The 24,384-nt window shown below is 42.1% G+C and overlaps 1 protein-coding gene across 1 annotated transcript; it reads right to left on the reverse strand.

Annotated features, from left to right (window-relative positions):
* Positions 1-280: 280 nt before the first annotated feature.
* On the reverse strand, positions 281-16,788 carry LOC110522893 (protein shisa-like-2A). Its single transcript, XM_021601344.2, has 3 exons — positions 16,384-16,788; positions 13,476-13,612; positions 281-581 (listed from the first exon to the last, which is right to left on the reverse strand). Exons 1-3 carry the CDS (start codon positions 16,563-16,565, stop codon positions 388-390), a joined length of 513 nt encoding a protein of 170 aa, XP_021457019.2. The 5' UTR covers positions 16,566-16,788; the 3' UTR covers positions 281-387.
* Positions 16,789-24,384: the final 7,596 nt, after the last annotated feature.

Consider the following 24,384-nt stretch of genomic DNA (forward strand, 5'->3'; position numbering starts at 1 on the left):
CAATAAGAAAGAGAGTTCCAAACCTCTCTGCCAATGAGTTTTCAGTGTTCCCTTCACTCAGGCAACTCCTAGACAGTCCTAGAAAAATTCTGGCTTGAGAAATTGTTCTTTGCTAAGAAGCTATTTTTGCATATTTTTGGCCATTTGAATTGAAAACAGTCACAGTAAGATACTTAATTATTACCCATAAAGAATTTGATATTGAGATATAAAAGGCTGCATTGGACCTTTAAAGAGGAGACACAAATAGAGAGAAAAAGAGAGAGAAAGAGAGTCCTGGTAGTAGATGCATTGTCAGCCTGGTTTAATGCTCCTATCTTCTCCTCCTCTTACACAGCCATCCCCCTCTCCTCCCAGTCTATACTGGTTTGAGAGTCCTAGGCCAGTCTATGAGGACCCCTCCACATTGATGGTGGTGACGGTGGCCATGAAGCACCTCTGGAAGAGGCGGTCTGGATCTGGAGGCTGGTTGTCACAGTCCAGTTTACCACTCAAGAAGTGCTTCTTAAACCCTTGGGGACCCGTAGGGGGGCTACTGGGGTGACTCCGACTCGGCCCCTCTCGTGGACTGGGTTCAGAACCTGAAAATACAATGTTTTCACATTAGTATTAGTATTAGTATTTTGTGTCTGATGAAGAATCATGTAATACATTACTATGAGATGGAGAGCTTTTCTCTCTATGGGTCCCCGCTCTAAAATGTTTAAATATCTGCTGACTGAAATCGAGTCTTAGTCTAAAAATATATTTGACATGTCATAGGAAAAATAAATCTTTCGCTATTCTTATTAGGGACATCTTGTACACCATCTTGTAAAATGAATCAGTCTACTTTCACATTCACATGAACTGATTACACAGAGTGACAAATAATCGACTCCTACAGGCATGTCCAACATCTAATTAAATTCTAATTCTATGTGCTTTCTTTTCACTATAAAAACCTTAAACTCCATGATCTCGGTAGCCAGTTAGCCAATGGATTTGGTTCACTTTACCAATCAGACAAAGGCAATCACAATGGGCGTTATTGGTTGACGTTGCTAGACTGGTCAAACTGTGCATATTGAGAGTGAGTGTTCGTGAGTGAGATAGACTTTCATATGGAAACGACTACCCTGAGTCCTTACTTTGAGAATGCTACAGAATTTAATCTCAAATAACCCTTTTTCATTTTCAGAACGACACTTTCTTTTTGGTTAATGACGCATTCATTTTGAGAGTTGAGTTGTGTAGTTAACGAAAGGCACTCTGAATGCTGCATGAATCTACATTACAATTACGAGCAGACAGCCGCCCCTTTCAGCATCAGCTCAGTTTCATCCCCCACTTTGAAACTGATCGCAGAGGATTAACATCAGTAGTACACTCCACTGTGGATTGGCTGTGTTTTCTTCTGGTTCCCCATCAAATTTCAAGGGTTACGCAGCATTCATTGTTTTTCTCAGCATGGCAGCAGAGGGTATATTTTGTTATTGCTCTGGCCTGGCAGGCACACAAAGAGACACTCACAAATATACACACACACACACAGTTTGAAAAAGTATTCACCCAGTTCAGTTGATGCATATAAAAAATGGTTTATTTGTCACGTGCACAGGATACAGCAGGTGTAAACAGTACAGTGAAACGCTTACTAGCAAGCTCTTCCCAACAATGCAGTATATCAAAGGTAAGATTATAAGATAAAATACAAACACGTGAGAAATAAAAACAACAAATTAGAATGTACGCTTCACACAGGGTCATGTTTCGAATGTGCTGCACAAATTGAAGGCTCCAAGGCTACAAAATGTGAAAAATGTGCATTTGAATACTTTTTCAAGGCATGTTCAAGACCATAGAAAATATTTTAGAATAAGAGAAGGATTAGAAGGATCCTCCCCAGTTCTTGCCAGTGTACCATGGGCTTTAGACTCGTTAAGTAACTCAGGCAGAGTGTTGCGAGACCATGTTCCTCCAGGGTGAAGGAAGGTACAGGCGTGGGTTGGAGGCAACCACGCACACACGCATGCGCAAGCGCACAGAAACGCACACGCAAACACAGACAATTATCTCAGCAGGTGTGAGAAGAAATTAACTGTGAACTTTTCTATTAACAGACGCTTTCTGGCTTCCTGCAGGCTTCCTCTATGGCTATCCAGTCAGGGAAATCGAGAGGGGGAGGGGTTTACCTCTTCATCAACAAGAAATGTTGTGCTTAATCAAGCGCAGTGGAAGTCTAGAACCATTGTTCACCTGATGGCCAAATGCCGACGCTTCTACCTCTCCAGGGAGTTTTCAGCTGTTATTGTGACTGTTGTACACATTCCACCTGGCACTTAAAAAAGTGTACGAGGCTATAAACAAGCAGGTAAACTTGCACCCAGAAGCTGATTTCCTTGTTTCTCGTGATGTTAATTCCATGCCATTACTTTTGATACTTTGATATGTATATTTAAAACCAAATCATTTTAGACTTTTACTCAAGTAGTATTTTACTGGGTGACTTTCACTTTTACTTGAGCCATTTTCTATTTAGGTATCTTTACTTTTAGTCAATAATGACAATTGGGTTCTTTTTCCACCACTGGTTACGAGTCATAACAGCAGTCAAAATCCACATGACGGTTTAGTCATGATAATTAGTCTTCTTCAAGTTCTGATTGTCACGTTCTGGCCTTAGTTCCTTTGTTTTGTCTTTGTTTTAGTATGGTCAGGGCGTGAGTTGGGGTGGGCAGCCTATGTTTGTTTTTCTATGTTGTATTTTGAGTTTGGCCTGGTATGGTTCTCAATCAGAGGCAGGTGTCGTTAGTTGTCTCTGATTGAGAATCATACTTAGGTAGCCTTTTTCCACCTGGATTTCGTGGGTGTTTATTTTCTATTTTGTCTATATTTCACTAGACAGGACTGTTTCGTTTGTTCGTTCTTCCTAGTTATTATTTTGTTTAGTGTTCAGTGTTGATTATATAAAAAATGATGAACACCTACCACGCTGCACCTTGGTCCTCACCTTCTTCCACCGACGACAGCCGTTACACTGATGCTGCTGATGGTCATTAGTAACCTACCAAACTTGGTACTCAGCACTCTATTGTCCCTCTAATCACTCTGACATTTATATTTGTATTTATTATGGATCCCCATTAGCTGCTGTCAAGGCAGTAGCTACTCTTCCTGAGGTCCAGCAAAGTTAAGGCAGTTATACCATTTTTAAAACATTCACAACACACTAAGTGTGTGCCCTCAGGCCCGTACTCCACTACCACATATCAAATCAAATCACCTTTTATTAGTCACATGCGCCAAATACAGTGAAATGCTTACTTACAAGCCCCTAACCAACAATGCAGTGTAAAAAATATGAATACGGTTAAGAAATAAAAGGAGCAAGTAAAAAAGTAATAAAAGTAATAAAGAGCAGCAGTAAAATAACAATAGCGAGACTATATACAGGGGATACCAGTACAGAGTCAATGTGCGGGGGCACCGGTGCCGAGGTAATTGAGGTAATATGTAGGTAGAGTTATTAAAGTGACTAAACACAAATAATAACAGAGAGTAGCAGCGGCGTAAAAGAGGGGGGGGGGGGGGGTGCATGCAAATAGTCTGGGTAGCCATTTGATGAGATGTTTAGGAGTCTTATGGCTTGGGGTTAGAAGCTGTTTAGAAGCTTCTTGGACCTAGACTTGGTGCTCCGGTACTGCTTACCATGCGGTAGCAGAGAGAACAGTGTGTGACTAGGGTGGCTGGAGTCTTTGACCATTTTTAGGGCCTTCCTCTGACACCGCCTCGTATAAAGGTCCTGAATGGCAGGAAGCTTGGCCCCAGTGATGTACTGGGCCGTACGCACTACCCTCTGTAGTGCCTTGCGGCCAGAGGCCGAGCAGTTGCCATACCAGGCTGTGATGCTCTCGATGGTGCAGCTGTAGAACTTTTGAGGATCTGAGGACTCATGCCAAATCTTTTCAGTCTCCTGAGGGGGAATAGGTTTTGTAGTGCCCTCTTCACGACTGTCTTGGTGTGCTTGGACTAGAGGTCGACCGATTATGGTTTTATATTCAATATTCCCAGTTAAGAAGTTTTAGGTTGTAGTTATTATAGGAATTATGAAGCGTCAACTATTTCTCTCTATACCATTTGTATTTCATATACCTTTGACTATTGGATGTTCTTAGTATTGCCAGCCTAATCTCGGGAGTTGATAGGCTTGAAGTAATAAACAGCGCTGTGCTTCAAGCATTGCTAAGAGCTGCTGGCAAAATGCAGTAAAGTGCTGTTTGAATGAATGCTTACGAGCAGGCTGCTGCCTACCACCGCTCAGTCAGACTGCTCTATCAAATATCAAATTCTAGACTTAATTATAATATAATAAACACAGAAATACGAGCCTTTGGTCATTAATATGGTCAAATCCGGAAACTATAATTTCGAAAACAAAACGTTTATTCTTTCAGTAAAATACAGAACCGTTACGTATTTTATCGAAAAGGTGGCAACCCTAAGTCTAAATATTGCTGTTACATTGCACAACCTTCAATGTTATGTCATAATTATGTACAATTTTGGCAAATTAATTACGATCTTCACACAGTTCGCCAAACTGAGCCAAACTGTTGCATATACCCGGACTCTGCTTGCACTGAACGCAAGCGAAGTGACACCATTTCCCTCGTTAATATTGCCTGCTAACATGAATTTCTTTTAACTAAATATGCATTTAAAAAAATATATACATCTGTGTATTGATTTTAAGAAAGGCATTGGTGTGTATGGGTTGGTTCATTTGTGAAACGATTGTGCTATTTTCGCGAATTATCTTTTGTTAAATCATCACCCGTTTGGCGAAGTTGAAGTAGGCTGTGATTCGATGATAAATTAACAGGCACCGTTTTGATTATAGGCAACACAGGACAAGCTAGTTAACCTAGTAATATCATCAACCATGTGTAGTTAATTAGTGATTACGTGAAGATTGATTGTTTTTTATTAGATAAAATTACTATTACTAGTCTGTTCAACCCCTCTTTCATATCGTCTGAGATTCCTAAAGATTGGAAAGCGGCCGTGGTCATTCGCCTCTTCAAAGGGGGAGACACTCTAGACCCAAACTGTTACATACCTATATCCATCCTGCCCTGCCATTATAAAGTCTTCGAAAGCCAAGTGAACAAACAGATCACCGACCATTTCGAATCCCACCGTACCTTCTCCGCTATGCAATCTGGTTTCCGAGCTGGTCATGGGTGCACATCTGCCACGCTCAATGTCCTAAATGATATCATAACCATCATCGATAAAAGACAATACTGTGCAGCCGTGTTCATCGACCTGGCCAAGGCTTTCGACACTGTCAATCACCGCATTCTTATCGGCAGACTCAACAGACCTTGGTTTCTCTAATGACTGCCACGCCTGGTTCACTAACTACTTATCAGATAGAGTTCAGTGTGTCAAATCAAAAGGCCTCTTTTCCAGACCTCTGGCAGTCTCTATGGGGGTGCCACAGAGTTCAATTCTCGGGCTGACTCTTTTCTCTGTATATATCAATGATGTCGCTCTTGTTGCGGGTGATTCACGCCATTTCCGGTGATTCACGCCATTTCCGGTCACAACTTGCAGACTTGTTTACGTGTTGCTGTGCGTTTTATTGCCAACCTTACTTTGCTACCTGACAACTTTACGGTTTTTACTTTTTAATTACCGTTTATATTTTTGTTTTTTCCCTCAACTTTTTCACTCCGGACACTTTATCTGGACATGGTTCATCAGGACCTCCAACAGCCGAAGCTAAGTAGTAACATTAACATGATGCTTTATCTGGACATGGTTCATCAGGACCTCCACCAGCCGAAGCTAAGTAGTAACATTAACATGATGCTTTATCTGGACATGGTTCATCAGGACCTCCAACAGCCGAAGCTAAGTAGTAACATTAACATGATGCCTTCTAATTGCAGTCGCTGTACTCATAATATACAGGAGAACAATCGCCTTACGGCGAGGATAGCTGTGCTACAAGCCCAGCTTCAGACGCAATCGTTAGGCAAGGGTAATTTCAGTGTAGGAAAGGATGAAACAGCGTCTGTGCCACCAGTAAGTACAGATAGTAACGTTAGTATAAATCCCCTGGCACAGTCCCCGCAGCCGGACAACTTTCTCATGGCTTCTGGAGGGAAATGCTGTAGGAATGCTCAACCGGTGTCACTCATTCAGCCGACAGAAACTTTCAACCAGTTTTCCCCATTAAGCAGCGAGTCGGAGTCAGAGTCCGAGCCTTCTCTTGTCTCTACTCCTCCCGTTACGGGGTCTGAGACGCCGAAGCCTCCCACCATTAGCTCTGACAAATTGAAAACTCCATTACCCGCAGTATTAAACTTAAAACGAATCATCCAGCGATCATACACTGTTTACCAGGGGGCAGGGCTACCGACTTTAAGGCTAATCTGAAGATGGTGCTGGCTAAAGCTAAAACTGGCGAGTGTAGAGAGTATAGAGATATTGTTATCCACGTCGGCACCAACGATGTTAGGATGAAACAGTCAGAGATCACCAAGCGCAACATAGCTTCAGCGTGTAAATCAGTTAGAAAGATGTGTCGGCATCGAGTAATTGTCTCTGGCCCCCTCCCAGTTAGGGGGAGTGATGAGCTCTACAGCAGAGTCTCACAACTCAATTGCTGGTTGAAAACTGTTTTCTGCCCCTCCCAAAAGATAGAATTTGTAGATAATTGGCCCTCTTTCTGGGACTCACCCACAAACAGGACCAAGCCTGACCTGCTGAGGAGTGACGGACTCCATCCTAGCTGGAAAGGTGCTCTCATCTTATCTACCAACATAGACAGGGCTCTAACTCCTCTAGCTCCACAATGAAATAGGGTGCAGGCCAGGCAGCAGGCTGTTAGCCAGCCTGCCAGCATAGTGGAGTCTGCCACTAGCACAGTGAGTGTTGTCACCTCAGCTATCCCCATTGAGACCGTGTCTGTGCCTCGACCTAGGTTGGGCAAAACTAAACATGGCGGTGTTCGCCTTAGCAATCTCACTAGGATAAAGACCTCCTCCATTCCTGTCATTATTGAAAGAGATCATGATACCTCACATCTCAAAATAGGCTACTTAATGTTAGATCCCTTACTTCAAAGGCAATTATAGTCAATGAACTAATCACTGATCATAATCTTGATGTGATTGGCCTGACTGGAACATGGCTTAAGCCTGATGAATTTACTGTGTTAAATGAGGCCTCACCTCCTGGCTACACTAGTGACCATATTCCCCGTGCATCCCGCAAAGGCGGAGGTGTTGCTAACATTTACGATAGCAAATTTCAATTTACAAAAAAAGAATGACGTTTTCGTCTTTTGAGCTTCTAGTCATGAAATCTATGCAGCCTACTCAATCACTTTTTATAGCTACTGTTTACAGGCCTCCTGGGCCATATACAGCGTTCTTCATTGAGTTCCCTGAATTCCTATCGGACCTTGTAGTCATAGCAGATAATATTCTAATCTTTGGTGACTTTAATATTCACATGGAAAAGTCCACAGACCCACTCCAAAAGGCTTTCGGAGCCATCATCGATTCAGTGGGTTTTGTCCAACATGTCTCTGGACCCACTCACTGTCACAGTCATACTCTGGACCTAGTTTTGTCCCATGGTATAAATGTTGTGGATCTTAATGTTTTTCCTCATAATCCTGGACTATCGGACCACCATTTTATTACGTTTGCAATTGCAACAAATAATCTGCTCAGACCCCAACCAAGGAACATCAAAAGTCGTGCTATAAATCACAGACAACACAAAGATTCCTTGATGTCCTTCCAGATTCCCTCTGTCTACCCAAGGATGCCAGAGGACAAAAATCCGTTAACCACCTAACTGAGGAACTCAATTTAACCTTGCGCAATACCCTAGATGTAGTTGCACCCCTAAAAACTAAAAACATTTCTCATAAGAAACTAGCTCCCTGGTACACAGAAAATACCCGAGCTCTGAAGCAAGCTTCCAGAAAATTGGAACGGAAATGGCGCCACACCAAACTGGAAGTCTTCTGACTAGCTTGGAAAGACAGTACCGTGCAGTACCGAAGAGCCTTTACTGCTGCTCGATCATCCTATTTTTCCAACTTAATTGAGGAAAATAAGAACAATCCGAAATTCCGAATGACAAGTTCTGGCCTGGTTTAGTTCTTATCTGTCGGAAAGATATCAGTTTGTATCTGTGAATGGTTTGTCCTCTGACAAATCAACTGTAAATTTCGGTGTTCCTCAAGGTTCCGTTTTAGGACCACTATTGTTTTCACTATATATTTTACCTCTTGGGGATGTCATTCGGAAACATAATGTTAACTTTCACTGCTATGCGGATGACACACAGCTGTACATTTCAATGAAACATGGTGAAGCCCCAAAATTGCCCTCGCTAGAAGCATGTGTTTCAGACATAAGGAAGTGGATGGCTGTAAACTTTCTACTTTTAAACTCGGACAAAACAGAGATGCTTGTTCTAGGTCCCAAGAAACAAAGAGATCTTCTGTTGAATCTGACAATTAATCTTAATGGTTGTACAGTCGTCTCAAATAAAACTGTGAAGGACCTCGGCGTAACTCTGGACCCCGATCTCTCTTTTGAAGAACATATCAAGACCATTTCAAGGACAGCTTTTTTCCATCTACGTAACATTGCAAAAATCAGAAACTTTCTGTCCAAAAATGATGCAGAAAAATTAATCCATGCTTTTGTCACTTCTAGGTTAGACTACTGCAATGCTCTACTTTCCGGCTACCCGGATAAAGCACTAAATAAACGTCAGTTATTGCTAAATACGGCTGCTAGAATCTTGACTAGAACCCCAAAATTTGGTCATATTACTCCAGTGCTAGCCTCCATACACTGGCTTCCTGTCCAGGCAAGGGCTGATTTCAAGGTTTTACTGCTAACCTACAAAGCATTACATGGGCTTGCTCCTACCTATCTCTCTGATTTGGTCCTGCCGTACATACCTACAGGTACGCTACGGTCACAAGACGCAGGCCTCCTAATTGTCCCTAGAATTTCTAAGCAATTAGCTGGAGGCAGGGCTTTCTCCTATAGAGCTCCATTTATGGAATGGTCTGCCTACCCATGTAAGAGACGCAAACTCGGTCTCAACCTTTAAGTCTTTACTGAAGACTCATCTCTTCAGTGGGTCATATGATTGAGTGTAGTCTGGCCCAGGAGTGGGAAGGTGAACGGAAAGGCTCTGGAGCATCGAACCGCCCTTGCTGTCTCTGCCTGTCTGGTTCCCCTCTTTCCACTGGGATTCTCTGCCTCTAACCCTATTACAGGGGCTGAGTCACTGGCTTACTGGGGCTCTTTCATACCGTCCCTGGGAGGGGTGCTTCACTTGAGTGGGTTGAGTCACTGATGTGATCTTCCTGTCTGGGTTGGCGCGCCCCCCCCCCCCTTGGGTTGTGCCGTGGCGGAGATCTTTGTGGGCTATACTCGGCCTTGTCTTAGGATGGTAAGTTGGTGGTTGAAGATATCCCTCTAGTGGTGTGGGGGCTGTGCTTTGGCAAAGTGGGTGGGGTTATATTCTTCCTGTTTGGCCCTGTCCGGGGGTGTCCTCGGATGGTGCCACAGTGTCTCCTGACCCCTCCTGTCTCAGACTCCAGTATTTATGCTGCAGTAGTTTATGTGTCGGGGGGCTAGGGTCAGTTTGTTATATCTGGAGTACTTCTCCTGTCCTATTCTGTGTCCTGTGTGAATTTAAGTGTGCTCTCTCTAATTCTCTCTTTCTCTCTTTCTTTCTCTCTCTCAGAGGACCTGAGCCCTAGGACCATGCCTCAGGACTACCTGACATGATGACTCTTTGCTGTCCCCAGTCCACCTGGCCGTGCTGCTGCTCCAGTTTCAACTGTTCTGCCTTATTATTATTATTATTATTTGGTCATTTATGAACATTTGAACATCTTGGCCATGTTCTGTTATAATCTCCACCCGGCACAGCCAGAAGAGCACTTGCCACCCCACATAGCCTGGTTCCTCTCTAGGTTTCTTCCTAGGTTTTGGCCTTTCTAGGGAGTTTTTCCTAGCCACCGTGCTTCTACACCTGCATTTCTTGCTGTTTGGGGTTTTAGGCTGGGTTTCTGTACAGCACTTTGAGATATCAGCTGATGTACGAAGGCTATATAAATACATTTGATTTGATTCTCTGATCCATCTCTACGTGGACGACACCATTCTGTATACATCTGGCCCTTCTTTGGACACTGTGTTAACAAACCTCCAAACGAGCTTCAATGCCATACAACTCTCCTTCCGTAGCCTCCGACTGCTCTTAAATACTAGTAAAATGAAATGCTTGCTCTTCAACCTATCGCTGCCCGCACCCGCCCGCCCATCTAGCATCATTACTCTGGACGGTTCTGACTTAGAATATGTGGACAACTACAAATACCTAGGTGTCTGGTTAGACTGTAAACTCTCCTTCCAGACTCACATTAAGCATCTCTAGCTTACCCTAGTAAAACTGACTATCCTACCGATCCTCGACTTCGGCGATGTCATCTACAAAATGGCTTCCAACACTCTACTCAGCAAACTGGATGCAGTCTATCACAGTGCCATCCGTTTTGTCACTAAAGCACCATATACCACCCACCACTGCGACTTGTATGCTCTAGTCGGATGGCCCTCGCTACATATTCGTCGCCAGACCCACTGGCTCCAGGTCATCTACAAGTCCTTGCTAGGTAAAGCTCCGCCTTATCTCAGTTCACTGGTCACGATGGCAACACCCATCCGTAGCACTCGCTCCAGCAGGTGTATCTCACTGATCATCCCTAAAGCCAACACCTCATTTGGCCGCCTTTCGTTTCAGTACTCTGCTGCCTGTGACTGGAACGAACTGCAAAAATCGCTGAAGTTGGAGACTTTTATCCCCCTCACCAACTTCAAACATCAGCTATCTGAGCAGCTAACCGATCGCTGCAGCTGTACATAGTCTATTGGTAAATAGCCCACCCATTTTCACCTACCTCATTCCCATACTGTTTTTATTTATTTACTTTTCTGCTCTTTTGCACACCAATATCTCTACCTGTACATGACCATCTGATCATTTATCACTCCAGTGTTAATCTGCAAAATTGTAATTATTCGCCTACCTCCTCATGCCTTTTGCACACATTGTATATAGACTCCCCCCTTTTTTTTCTATTGTGTTATTGACTTGTTAATTGTTTACTCCATGTGTAACTCTGTGTTGTCTGTTCACACTGCTATGTGCACACACTGCACACACTGTTATTGACTGTATGTTTGTTTATCCCATGTGTAACTGTTTGACATTGTTTTTGTCGCACTGCTTTGCTTTGCTTTATCTTGGCCAGGTCACAGTTGTAAATGAGAACTTGTTCTCAACTGGCCTACCTGGTTAAATAAAGGTGAATTTAAAAAATAAAATAATAATAAGTTTAATGCTAGCTAGCAACTTACCTTGGCTTCTTGCAGCCACAAGGTCCTTTTGACGCTGCACTCGCACAACAGGTGGTCAGCCTGCCATGCAGTTTCCTCGTGGATTGCAATGTAATCGGCCATAATCGGCGTCCAAAAAGGCTGATTACCGATTGTTATGAAAACTTGAAATCGGCCCTAATTAACCATGCCGATTAATCGGTCGACCTCTAGCTTGAACAATGTTAGTTTGTTGGCAATGTGGACACCAAGGAACTTGAAGCTCCCAACCTGCTCAACTACAGCCCCGTCGACGAGAATAGAGTCTTCCTTTTCCTGTAATCTACAACACAAAGTACCTGTCTATTGTGCGATTTATTGTGATGGTGTAGGCTATATATTAAATGGATTTATTAGACTTTTTAAAATGTAGGTGTTCCAAAGGTCTGAATCAGTGGCTTGTAGGCTATGCATGGAAGCCAGGAGATGCTAAATGTGTTTAAGCTAATTAACGGTAAATTACAGTGAGTCTGGCAGTAATTGACAATCACCGGGTGACAAAATTTCATGACCGCCACATTCCTACTCCTGCCTCCCCCATTCGGCAAATCAGATCATGACTATGTACTCCTGTTTCCTGTTTTACAAGCAGAAGGTCAAACAGGAAGTACCAGTGACTTGCTTTGTTGAGAATTCGTCATCAGAATCAGAGATTATGCTACAGGACTGCTTTGCTAGCGGTGACTGAACTATGTTCCGAAACTCCCTCGATAACATCAACGAGCTAACCACCTCTGTCACCGGCTTCATTAGGAAATGCATCAGCAAATGTTGTCCCCACAGTGAAGGTTCACTGCTTCCCCAATCAAAAGCCCTGAAATAACACAGAGATTGTCGCTAAACTAAAGGACAGGGTTACCGCACACAGGGGTATCGCTGACAAGTACAAAAGAATCCTGCTACGACCTCCACAGAGTCATCAAACGAGCAAAAGGACAATATAGGAAAGGTGTAATCATATTACATAGATGCCGACACCTGCCGCATGTGACAGGGACTACAGTCCATTACGGATTACAGGGGAAGACCCAACCGTGAGCTGCCCTACAATGCCTCTCTACCAGACAAAACTTTTTAAAGACTCCAGCCACCCAAGCCATAGACTGTTCTCTCTGCTTCCGCAAGGCAAGCGGTACCGGTGCATCAAGTCTGATACCAACAGTCTCCTGAACAGTTTCAATCCCCAAGTCATACATTTGCTAAATAGCTAACAAAATGGCTACACGGACTGAGTTTACCCTTGTATTTTTTCTCTATGCACACTCACAGGACTTTACACACTCACACACACTGACACTTCAACACACACACTCACTTAATTTGCTCACACACACATTTTATACTGACTCTCTCACTCTCTCTCTCTCACAATGAACTTTTATTCTAAGAAGGCTACTTATATTAAGTACAATCTTGGTATCTAGGATGATAATGGATTTTAAGGCTTGGAGGTTATTCTGCCAGATAAGTGGAAAGTCATTGAGCCACTGTAGGAGCCCTTTGCTAGAGCATTCATAATCAGCCCCTGTTTTCAATGTTATTTGTTCCTACTGTACTAAGGAATGGGCATCTTACTGCATCCTATACACCAGAAGTCATTCCAATCTGAATCTGAGTGCTACTGCAACAACAGAAGACAGATGCCCCAAGCCATTCTGGCATGTCAAATGAAAATGATTTCCATAGAGATGAGCTTAAAACTTCTGTTCATATCTTCTGTTTCCATCATATACTGTAGCATTAAAGCACCTTGAGGGTGAGATAAACGCAATTCAAATAAAATGCATTTTTATAGCCATCAAATTAACATATGATACTATATTGAATTCTATAGGCTCTTTTGGCATGGGTCCTATTCATTGGGGCACAACGTAGCAAAGCGTTTTTTAACAGAAAACAAAAACAGGTAGTCCCTCCCTGTTTCAGTTTTCTTCCGTTTGGTGCTTAGTGAATACAACCCTTGCCTTGTAATAGTGGGTCATACAATTGGTGACATACCTGGTGCTATGAGGGGCAGTCCGTTGTCAAGGCCTCTGGGTTTGGTCGCGATGAACAGATAGCACAGGACACAGATAGTGATGATGAACGCTAGCAGGACCACAGCTGCTATGGACAGGCCAACCAGCGCTCCCAGACTGTCAAACAGAGTGGGTGAGAAGAGGGGAGGAATAGAGAGAGGGAGTGTGAGTGAGAGAGCGATAGAGAGAGAGAGAAAGACAAGAGAGAGCAAGAGCAAGAGCGAGAACGAGAGAGAATTTCATGGAACGAATGAAAGAGAAAAGGGAATATAAAGTACAGCAGACAAATGAAAGAGAGAATAGGAGAGGAAGAAAACAAAAGATATTTAAGTTCTTCTATGCACTTTCAAAGATATAAACATTTCTTTTGACGTTTGAAAATGTTATCATACGTTTTAGAAGTTGTGCAGCAGTAACTGAGAGACTGTTGAGTGTGATCAAAGGCAAAACATAATTTCCACTTTGACAACATTCCACTTCAGAAAATGCACATATCATCAAATTCAAATGAAATTCTTCCCCGGTATGCAGTGATGACACATGCATTCCACTGAAATGAGAAGAAAAGTCCTTTGATGAAAAAAAAACGTTTATGATATCTACAATCACTGCCTCTAAGTATTTTCATTTGAAATTATACAAGACTATTTGCATTTACTTTTAATTTCTGCTTTGGCTGACTGGTGTTTCATTCCCAATCAGAAACTAGAACATTCTTATTTTGTTTTACCCAAAATGCAAAGCACCTAAGAAAACAACTTCAATCAAACTAATTGACTGTTAAATCAATCAAATCAATTAAGTCTCACCTAAAACTTAAAGCACAAGAGAGTGGAGGGAATAGTTACCCTGTATCAGTGCCTAGTCAGGCGGAATATTATCAATCAATTACAAGTGCATTTAATATGCATTCTGAAAGAGCCTATAGTGGTTTAACAGATCACTGTTGCCACAAGATGCCAATGCCACAACTTAACAATAATGACGAACGAGTCTGAAAGCGACACAGAGCAGCTTTTTGAAAAGGCATTAGGATCTGCAACAGATTATTTTGAGATCTATATTATGTTTGGCACGTGCACACACACACACACACACACACACACACACACACACACACACACACAACCTAAGCCTGATGTATAATTTTCAACTTCCTGTTATTAACCAAGGCATCAAAGGAACACTTACGAACCTGCATCACTCTCTGCTTTTCTGTTCAGTTCTGTAAGGACTTCTTTCACTTCTTTCACAGCAGCAACCCTTATTCATGTGATCTCTCTATGATCAGTCATTCACTGTGGGATCCTCAGAAAGCCCTTTCAAGATGGCTTTCTTTCTCCACAGGTCAACAAGAAGCCCTTTCAAGATGACTTTCTCCACAGGTCGACGGAAAGCCCTTTCAAAATTACTTTCTTTCTCCACAGCTTGCCCTTGTGATCTATTTATAGAACTAGATCAGAAGGAGAGGGGATGCTGTTGACAGGAACCTTCCCCATTGCTGGTTGCCTTAAAGCAGCTCACAGGGAGCCTCACAGGGAGCCTCACAGGGAGCCTCGTAAGTAGCTTTAAAGCAGCTCACAGGGAGCCTCGCACAGTGCCTCACAGGGAACCTCGCAATGATTCTCGCATTTAGCCTTAAAGCAGTTCACAGGGAGCCTTAACGCAGCTCACTCGTAGGGAGCCTCGTAGGGAGCCTCGCATGGAGCCTCGCAGCCTTTTTATTAAAAACATTGAACTACAATTATACAATATCACAAACACTACAGGTTAGCCAGGCGTTTTGTTACCATGTGAATGAAAGAGATCGTAAGACAGCTACTGCTCAAACACAATATCGCTACAGGATACTACTGTATTTGTAGGAGACAACAGAACCCCCTCTCATAATGTTGGGTGGTTTGAAGGACTGACTCCATGGAAATGTTTAAAAGCCTGTATAACTGAATAATGCATTAAAGGGGCAAGCCGCAGTTGCTACATTCATTTTTAGACTGTTAAATTAATGATATATGTATAGCCATTGATTTTTGTTTTACTGCAATGTTTGTAAACCAAGTCAATGATAACAAACACTTTTCTAGCTTCAAAACATGCTTAAAACTATCATTTTTATCTCTCATGGATGGTCAGTCCTTGCATCCATGGCTCTGTCTAGAGTTTCTCAAGCTGCATCCCTCAACTGTTTATTGTTTGAACTGCAGATTGGTGCTTTAAGGTGGCTTTTATACATGATGACTACCTGCCTGACAGACTCAACAGTTGGCCACATCATCTTCACATCGTGAAGAAGACGTTATAGTACAGTAGTACAATGTGCCTTCTGACAACTTCTGAATGACTCATATAATAGCTTTTGTATCACTGGCTAAAAGTTTAGCACTTTGGTAGGCTATTCTCTGACATTTCAATGTATTTTTGTAGAAACTCAGATCTGGATCCTCACAATACCAAGAGCATCTAATTTTCCACAGCTTCTACTAATTTGCTTATTGAAGTCTTCACCTCTCCTACACTGCAATGCTGCAAAGGTCGCTGTAAATGAGTGTGTTCCCATTCTTAAATCCAGGGGCTGCATCATCATTCGATTTGTTTTATATGAGTATGTTAATGTAGGGACTTGACAGCATTTATTTTCACTTATAGGTTTACATAATGCAACAAGCACCTTCCTGTGATGTGTTGATCATGATGGAGCCATTGATGCATGGCTTCTAGGTGCTTTTTACCAATACACAATACATATTTTCACCAATACACCACTACACCACTACACCTATCCCATTTGGGAGTTGCCAGAGAGAAATTCACTGTATAAAAGAAAGAGTGCAGTGCAGAGTGTTTTAGGCATTCCTTATAAGTTAGCAAAGTTACATTATTATTCTTACCTTAACCACCACATGTATCCATACTCGTATGGGAAAAAACTGTTTGGGTCATCACAACAGTATTTCATGTCATTGAAGCCACAGCAGAAAAGGGCTCCTGCATCGTTGTCCGGTTTAGGGCACGTGAACTCGTTTACGAGCACTTTCTCTGCGTTGTAATAGCTCGTGCAGTCCGCGCTCATGCTGACCCCAAACGCTCAGACACGCCAACTATACAATCTGTTAGATCAGTTGAAGTTTCAATCCGTCCATATTATTGTCAATCCAAACAGCAGAGTGCTCTGTGTCTTGCTGGTTGACTTGCAAGGTATTTAAGTAAATCCCCATTACTGAGCCCACCTCTCTCTCTCGCTCTCTCCTCGCCCCACTGTAACGCAATCTCCAAAGAAACACTATACCTCTCTCTGTGTGTGCGCGCGCTCGTGTGCATCTGTTCAGAATTGCCTTCATTTGGCCTTCCCTAACAGAGTATAGATGTCCTTGGTGCTAATTTGTATCCACGTCCGGTGCACCAGGATGCATGAGTTTATTGTCAGTTTTGCCCACTGTTTGGCATGTTAATGGTTACATTCTATTGGAAATAGAAATAGTTTAATTGCTGTTCGCAATGTAAAGCATATATTATCATGGATGTCTTTGGTGTGTGATTAGTGGGATGTTGAATGGTGCTCCTGTGTTTCTCTGACAGTAAGATAGGCCTACAGTATCAAGCACAAATCCCCTCTTAAGCCATAGCCACACACATCTCTTTAGGCATTCACATGTGAGGCTATGTGCTAAACAGAGTGAGTACAGTAGTGTACTAAATCAAAGATTTCAAGACTAAAGACGGGTTTATGCTACCTCTATCGACATCTCTGTGTACAGTTGTCACAGTGACATCATGACCATTCCATTGTCGTTCGACATCAAACTTGTCATTGTAGTTATGAAAAAGTATAAACACAAAAATGACATGCTGCATGACATCAGCAGCCTGGTGGTCCAAAATAGCATAACTGGTGTATCTGTTTAAAATTGGATTCAGTATATATCAATCTAGCAAACCAGGCAACTAAAAGCAACTTTCTAAAGAATGTATTGGCTAGCTAGTTGGCTAGCTAACGTAACGTTAGCAGGCTAGCCAGATCAAATAATGACCATATCATAGCTGACGTCTTAACTTAAATTTGTGTTCATTATTAAAGGAAAATAAACTCACAACAAGATCATTATTTATAAGTTAATGGCAAACTAATTACAGAAAATAGCTTACGGTTGTGAGTGTGATGAAATAAAAGCTTGACATTCTACCGGTGAATTTTAGAACATGGACACCGTCTCGTTGGCCTAACGTTATATTCTAATTTGACTTTGGTGCAGGTCATGTTGTTATTCACATTACCGTCTCTGGTAAACACACACTATATCAAATGAAATAAAAGTTCATTTGTCACATGCACAGGATACAGAAGGTGTAAACTGTACAGTGAAATGGTTACATGCATAGTGGAGTCTTTTGTTTAGACATGTAGCTAGCTAGCTAAATAATGAACCATAATCCCATCTCATAACATTACTACCCTGCATGAATCTACAAGTAGTTAAAGCTAACCAACTAGGTTCAATGTTAGCTAGCTAACATTAGTCTATAACTAGCAATGCAAATTACTCTGAGATATGGATAATATTACTACACAGATCATACATGCAGCATTAGCAAGCAAACCAGCCAGCCAGGTAACATTAGCTAGCTAGGTAACAGTACGCATTAATTTGCAAAGTTAGAAACATACATGGAAATACGCTTCTCCCTCTCTGTCACAGATGCAATGGTTGCCCTTCGTTTGAAGATATAATCCAGAGACAGGTATTTTATGCAACAGCTTTCTGTGCGTTCTCTTTTCAACTCCCTCCGCATATTTGCAATCAAATGCCTGGACTTTCTCCATCTCCTTGGCTATCACATTCTGCTTCCACTGGCAGTCCACTGATTTCAAAACTTGGTTCTCCAGAAAGTGGAGAGCATTAGCAACACCTTTGCAGTTCTTCATGGTATCTTTAAAAGAACATGTTAGAAAGGCTTACCTAGAAAGGCTTACCTTTCAATAAATGTAAAACTAAGAACAGATATAGCACTTGGTTCACTCCAGACTGCCATCGACCGTCACTAAAATATGAATTTAATGAGAATTTCAATAAGCATTTCTCTACAACTGGCCATGCTTTCCTCCTGGCTACACCATCCCCGGCCATCAGCTCCACACCCCCCGCAGCTACTTGCCCAAGCCTCCCCAGCTTCTCCTTCACCCAAATTCAGATAGCAGATGTTCTGAAAGAGCTGCAAAACCTGGACCTGTACAAATCAGCTGGGCTAGACAATCTGGACCCTCTCTTTCTAAAATTATCCAGAGCCATTGTTGCACCCCCTATTACTAGTCTGTTCAACCTGTCTTTCGTATCGTCCGAGATCCCTAAAAATTGGAAAGCTGCCGCGGACATGCCCCTCTTCAAAGGGGGTGACACTCTAGACCCAAACTGTTATAGACCTGTATCCATCCTGCCCTGCCTTTCTAAATTCTTCGAAAGCCAAGTTAATAAACAGATCACCGACCATTTCGAATCCCACCGTACCTTCTCCGCTGTGCAATACGGTTTTCGAAGCTGGTCACGGGCGATATCATAACCGCCATTGATAAAAGACAGTACTTTGCAGCTGTCTTCATTGACCTGGCCAAGGCTTTCGACTCTGTCAATCACCGCATTCTTATCGGCAGACTCAACAGCCTTGGTTTCTCAAACGACTGCCTCGCCTGGTTCACCAACTACTTCTCAGACAAAGTTCGGTGTGTCAAATCGGAGGGCCTGTTGTCCGGACCTCTGGCAGTCTCTATGAGGGTGACACAGGGTTAAATTCTCGGGCCAACTCTTTTCTCTGTATATATCAACAATGTCGCTCTTGCTCCAGGTGATTCCCTGATCCACCTCTACGCAGATGGCACCATTCTGTATACATCTGGCCCTTCTTTGGACACTGTGTTAGCTAACCTCCAAACGAGCTTCAATGCCGTACAACACTCCTTCCGTGGCCTCCAACTGCTCTGAAAAACCAAATGCATGCTCTTCAACCGCTTCGCTGCCTGCACCCGCCCGACTAGCGTCACTGCTCTGGACGGTTCTGACTTAGAATATGTGGACAACTACAAATACCTAGGTGTCTGGCTAGACTGTAAACTCTCCTTCCAGTCTCACATTAAACATCTCCAATCCAAAATCAAATCTAGAATCGGCTTCCTATTTCGCAACAAAGCCTCCTTCACTCACGCCGCCAAACATACCATCGTAAAACTGACTATCCTACCGAACCTCGACTTTGGCAATGTAATTTACAAAATAGCTTCCAATACTCTACTCAGCAAACTGGATGCAGTCTATCACAGTGCCATCCGTTTTGTCACCAAAGCCACTTATACCACCCACCACTGCGACCTGTATGCTCTAGTCGGCTGGCCCTCGCTACATATTTGTCGCCAGACCCACTGGCTCCAGGTCATCTATAAGTCTATGCTAGGTATAGCTCCACCTTATCTCAGCTCACTGGTCACGATAACAACACCCAACCTGCGCTCCAGCAGGTATATCTCACTGGTCATCCCCAAAGCCAACACCTCCTTTGGCCGCCTTTCCTTCCAGTTCTCTGCTGCCAATGACTGGAACGAATTGCAAAAATTGCTGAAGCTGGAGACTTATATTTCCCTCACTAACTTCAAACATCAGCTATCTGAGCAGCTAACCGATCGCTGCAGCTGTACATAACCCATCTGTAAATAGCCCACCCAATCTACCTACCTCATCCCCATATTGTTTTTATTTACTTTTCTGCTTTTTTGCACACCAGTATTTCTACTTGCACATCACCATTTGCTCATTTATCACTCCAGTGTTAATTTGCTCAATTTTAATTACTTCGCTACTATGACCTATTTACCTATTTACCTCCTCACGCCATTTGCACACACTGTATATAGACTTTATTTTTTTTCTATTGTGTTATTGACTGTATGCTTGTTTATTCCATGTGTAACACTGTGTTGTTGTTTGTGTTGCAGTGCTTTGCTTAATCTTGGCCAGGTCACAGTGGTAAATGAGAATTTGTTTTCAACTAGCTTACCTGGTTAAATAAAGGTGAAATAAAAAAATAAAAAGTAAAAAATATATACTGAACAGCTCATGTTATAGACGGTTCCTGTCTTTTTACAATAGTATGGTTCCAGTAGGCTACATCTGTCAAGAGTGAGGAAGTTAACAAATACATAATTTGCTCTCCTAAACTAGTTTTGTCTAAAAGTTCCAACAGTTGTTGAAAGGATAGAGTGTTTTGAATGTTGTTCACATTTCTAACACCTAACATTGAATCTGAGTTTCACAACAGCTACTCTCTGAAATAAAACAATACAACAGCTACAGCTTGGAAAAGATCTCTACAAGAATAATTTTTGTACCAGTAACTTGTTGGCGTAGTCTTGCTTGGAGTGGATTTACAGTGGTTTAAATGGAAACATAAAATCAGATTTTTTTATTTGTCAACAACTTTTGACAAATCCCTTAGTTTGTCTCAAACTAAGATAAGACATGTACCATTGGACTGCATGGTGTAATTTGGTCCTACTGTTCATGAGAAGAAGATTTTGTAAGTATTTTTTGCCTATTTTAGCATATTAGCCTATGTGCTAATATGCATCTACTGGTATAGTGTAGCCATCTTTGAATGCATAAACGTTATTTTCTCAAACTCTTTATGAACTATTGTGATGAATCCAAGTGAATTTGACTTTTAGACCATAAGAAAAATATTTTATATTATTATTTTAAGCTTTAGCGTTACATAGCCAAAAAGGTGAATTATTAATCATTTCCTTTATTTGTTTTAAAATATAAATTTCAAACATGGATTCATCATGGTTGGCTTTGATGATCCTAAAAAGTTTCAAGTTGATAGGCCATTGTTGAGGTAATTTATGAAGGATTTAAAAGTTTAGATGTGTTCCATGGACCTGCATATGGAATTTGGTGTTATTTGAAATCTATCCTGACGGTCTTTATGGGTCCTTGAGGCAAATTTGTTCATCATGGGCACAGACGTCAGTTCAATGTCAATTTAAAAATATATTTTTTATTTAACTTTTATTTACATGTGGTTTTCGTTGACAACTAACTTGAATTCAACATGAAAAAAAAGAAGGATTTAGGTTAAAAGTTGGGCGAAAAAAAGACAAAATGCCCTTATGTTGATGACTTTTCCACGTTGGTTCAGCACCCTCACATAGATTGTTTTTGTTGAAATGACATGGAAACAATTCAACCAGTTTTTGCCAAGTGGGTAGGTCAAACAGGGCTATGAGGTTTTAAGTGAAACTGCTTATACAGCACCACCGCTGGGGTGGCAGGGTAGCCAAGTGGTTAGAGCGGTGGACTAGTAACCAGAAGGTTGCAAGTTCAAACCCCCGAGCTGACAAGGTACAAATCCATCATTCTGCTCCTGAACAGGCAGTTAACCCACTGTTCCTAGATTGACTTGCCTAGTTAAATAAAGGTATTTTTGACCAAGTTACTTATGACCTGTAGTTTCTGTGTGCCAAATTAGAAAAAAAGTTACCAACCTAACCACACGTACAACGTAGTGAAGGCGGCACTCTTCAACTGTGGATGCTGAGGAAATTCAGCATGTCCCTGAGGGCTCTCACAGTGTTCTACGGGAGCGCCATCGAGAGCATAGTGTCTTGCTGCATCGCAGCCTGGTACAGCAACTCCACCCCCGCGGACCGCAAGGCTCTTCAGAGAGTGATACGTGCAGCTGAACACAGCATTGCACACTGCCTGCCCTGCAGGACACCTACAACACTAGGTGTTGCAGGTAGGCCAAAAAGATCATCAGGGACCCCGCCATCCAAGCAATGCCCTGTTCTCTCCGTTTCAATCACTCAGGCGCGGGCAGTTCAGGAGCATCATGGCGAATACTGAAAGACTGGCCGATAGTTTCTACCCTCAGACAACCAGGCTGCTGAAGAAAAAAATATTAAAAGAATACAGAGAACCACAATAGGTTTCAGCTTCGCTGTGAACCCCTAATTAAGGACCACATTTACTGTATCATATTGAGGTGAGGTGGGGTGGTATTCTGTGGGCCCTTACTGGTGCTCCCTTTGCAGGGGCTGGCCACTAACGACTGTGTAGACATCAGAGAGTCCACCCTCTACCTTTCATCTATCTAACTCTCACTCTACAGATCTCTCTCCCAATCTCTCTCTCTCGACCTTTCTCACATGCTAGTTCTCCGTCTCTCTCTCTATCTCTACATATAGGCTATACTGTATGTCTCTCCTCTCTCTCCTTCTAACTTTCTCTCTTTTTCTCTTCCCATTAAGCTTTCTTATTATATCTCTCTTTTTATCTCTCATCTTCCTATCTCTCTCATTCATTTGCATTAATCTAACTAGGATGGTCCACTCAGTAACATCTGCCACAGCTTTCCAGGGAGTCAACATGTTTAGCATTTTGTATTTCATTTCATTGCTAAATTGTGATGGACAACATGGTCACACAAACAGAAAGCATGTGTCCTTGCTTGGCTAATGAATTCTTCCAATAATGTGCATTAAGTGTGTTTTTAAATCGGTCTGACCTTTTGTTCTGTTTGATAAATGAGCAATCCCTACAAATACATTTTAATTGGCCTAACAGTAATTGGCATGAACCTCTGCAGCAGCAACAGGCCCAATGTCAACCTCCCTAATCATAGACTGTGTGATCATAGGGAGTAAATGAACAAATAACAAAAAATGTACCTCCACACTGGTATATATGCTTCTAAAGTGTGATACAATAGGACAACATTTCAAACCCAAATTGGGTCTTTGTCAGGAATAGTACGCCTGTGAATATGTAGTCCATTAAAACAGAATGTTAGAGACCAGGGAATGCCAGAGTCATGTGTTTTTCTCTACAACTGGGTGCAAACTATTTAAATACTTTGAACTGCTCAAAAGGTTTCAGCGCCCTCATACCTTTCCCAAGGCAAAATGATAGATTATGTTAAAAATATGTAACCACAAATAAAACCAATAAACACTGGAAATTGTATATGTCATTTTTGTGTTGAGTGTTTTCAATGGTTGTGTAAGTCATTGGAGGCTGCTGAGGGGAGGACGGCTCATAATAATAGTTGGAACTGAGCGAATGGAATGGCATCAACCACAAGGAAACAATATGTTTGATGTATTTGATACTATCACACTTATTCTGCTCCGGCCATTACCACGAGCCCATCCTCCCCAATTAAGGTGCCACCAACCTCCTGTGATGTAAGTAAGCTACGCCTAAGCCATGTCTTGGTTGTACTATTCACTGTTATTCACTGTTATTCACTGCTATTTACACAAACATGTCTCTCATTTAGTAAGAGGGGGAAACAAAGCACATGGTTGAAAATGTATAAGTCAACTTTGGCTAAGTTTCCTTTCACTGTTACCCTACCAGCCAAAGGCAGTTAGAGAGTGAGAGTTTGAGTTATCAGAATAGCTTGCCGCTTCCTGGTGCTGTAGCCGACTGAAGAAGACTGAGAGGCACTAGATGTATCTGACATCCACTTGACTCGTGACACCCGGCCCTGCAGGTGATGATGTAATTGGCTCTGAGGCAGAGCTGAAAAATTATCACATTTACTCAGAGTGGAACAGGAGCAGCCATTATGTGCATCCCAAATGGCACCCTATTCCCTATTTAGTGCACTACCTTGACCAGAGCCCTTACTTTGCAAATGATTACATGAATAGGTGATTACCAAGTCATTTTTGTTGTTGTTGTTATCCACATTTTTTCTTCACATTATACAATACACCTAAAACAGGATCACATTACAAAAAATAACTGACATGACATCACTAACACCCTTTTGTACAAACAAACATACAATAAAACTATTTACATATTGTCAGGAGTCAATTATTTAAATACACTAAATGA

The sequence above is a fragment of the Oncorhynchus mykiss genome, chromosome 5 (genome assembly GCF_013265735.2).
Source record: "Oncorhynchus mykiss isolate Arlee chromosome 5, USDA_OmykA_1.1, whole genome shotgun sequence".
NCBI classification, from domain to species: domain Eukaryota; kingdom Metazoa; phylum Chordata; class Actinopteri; order Salmoniformes; family Salmonidae; genus Oncorhynchus; species Oncorhynchus mykiss.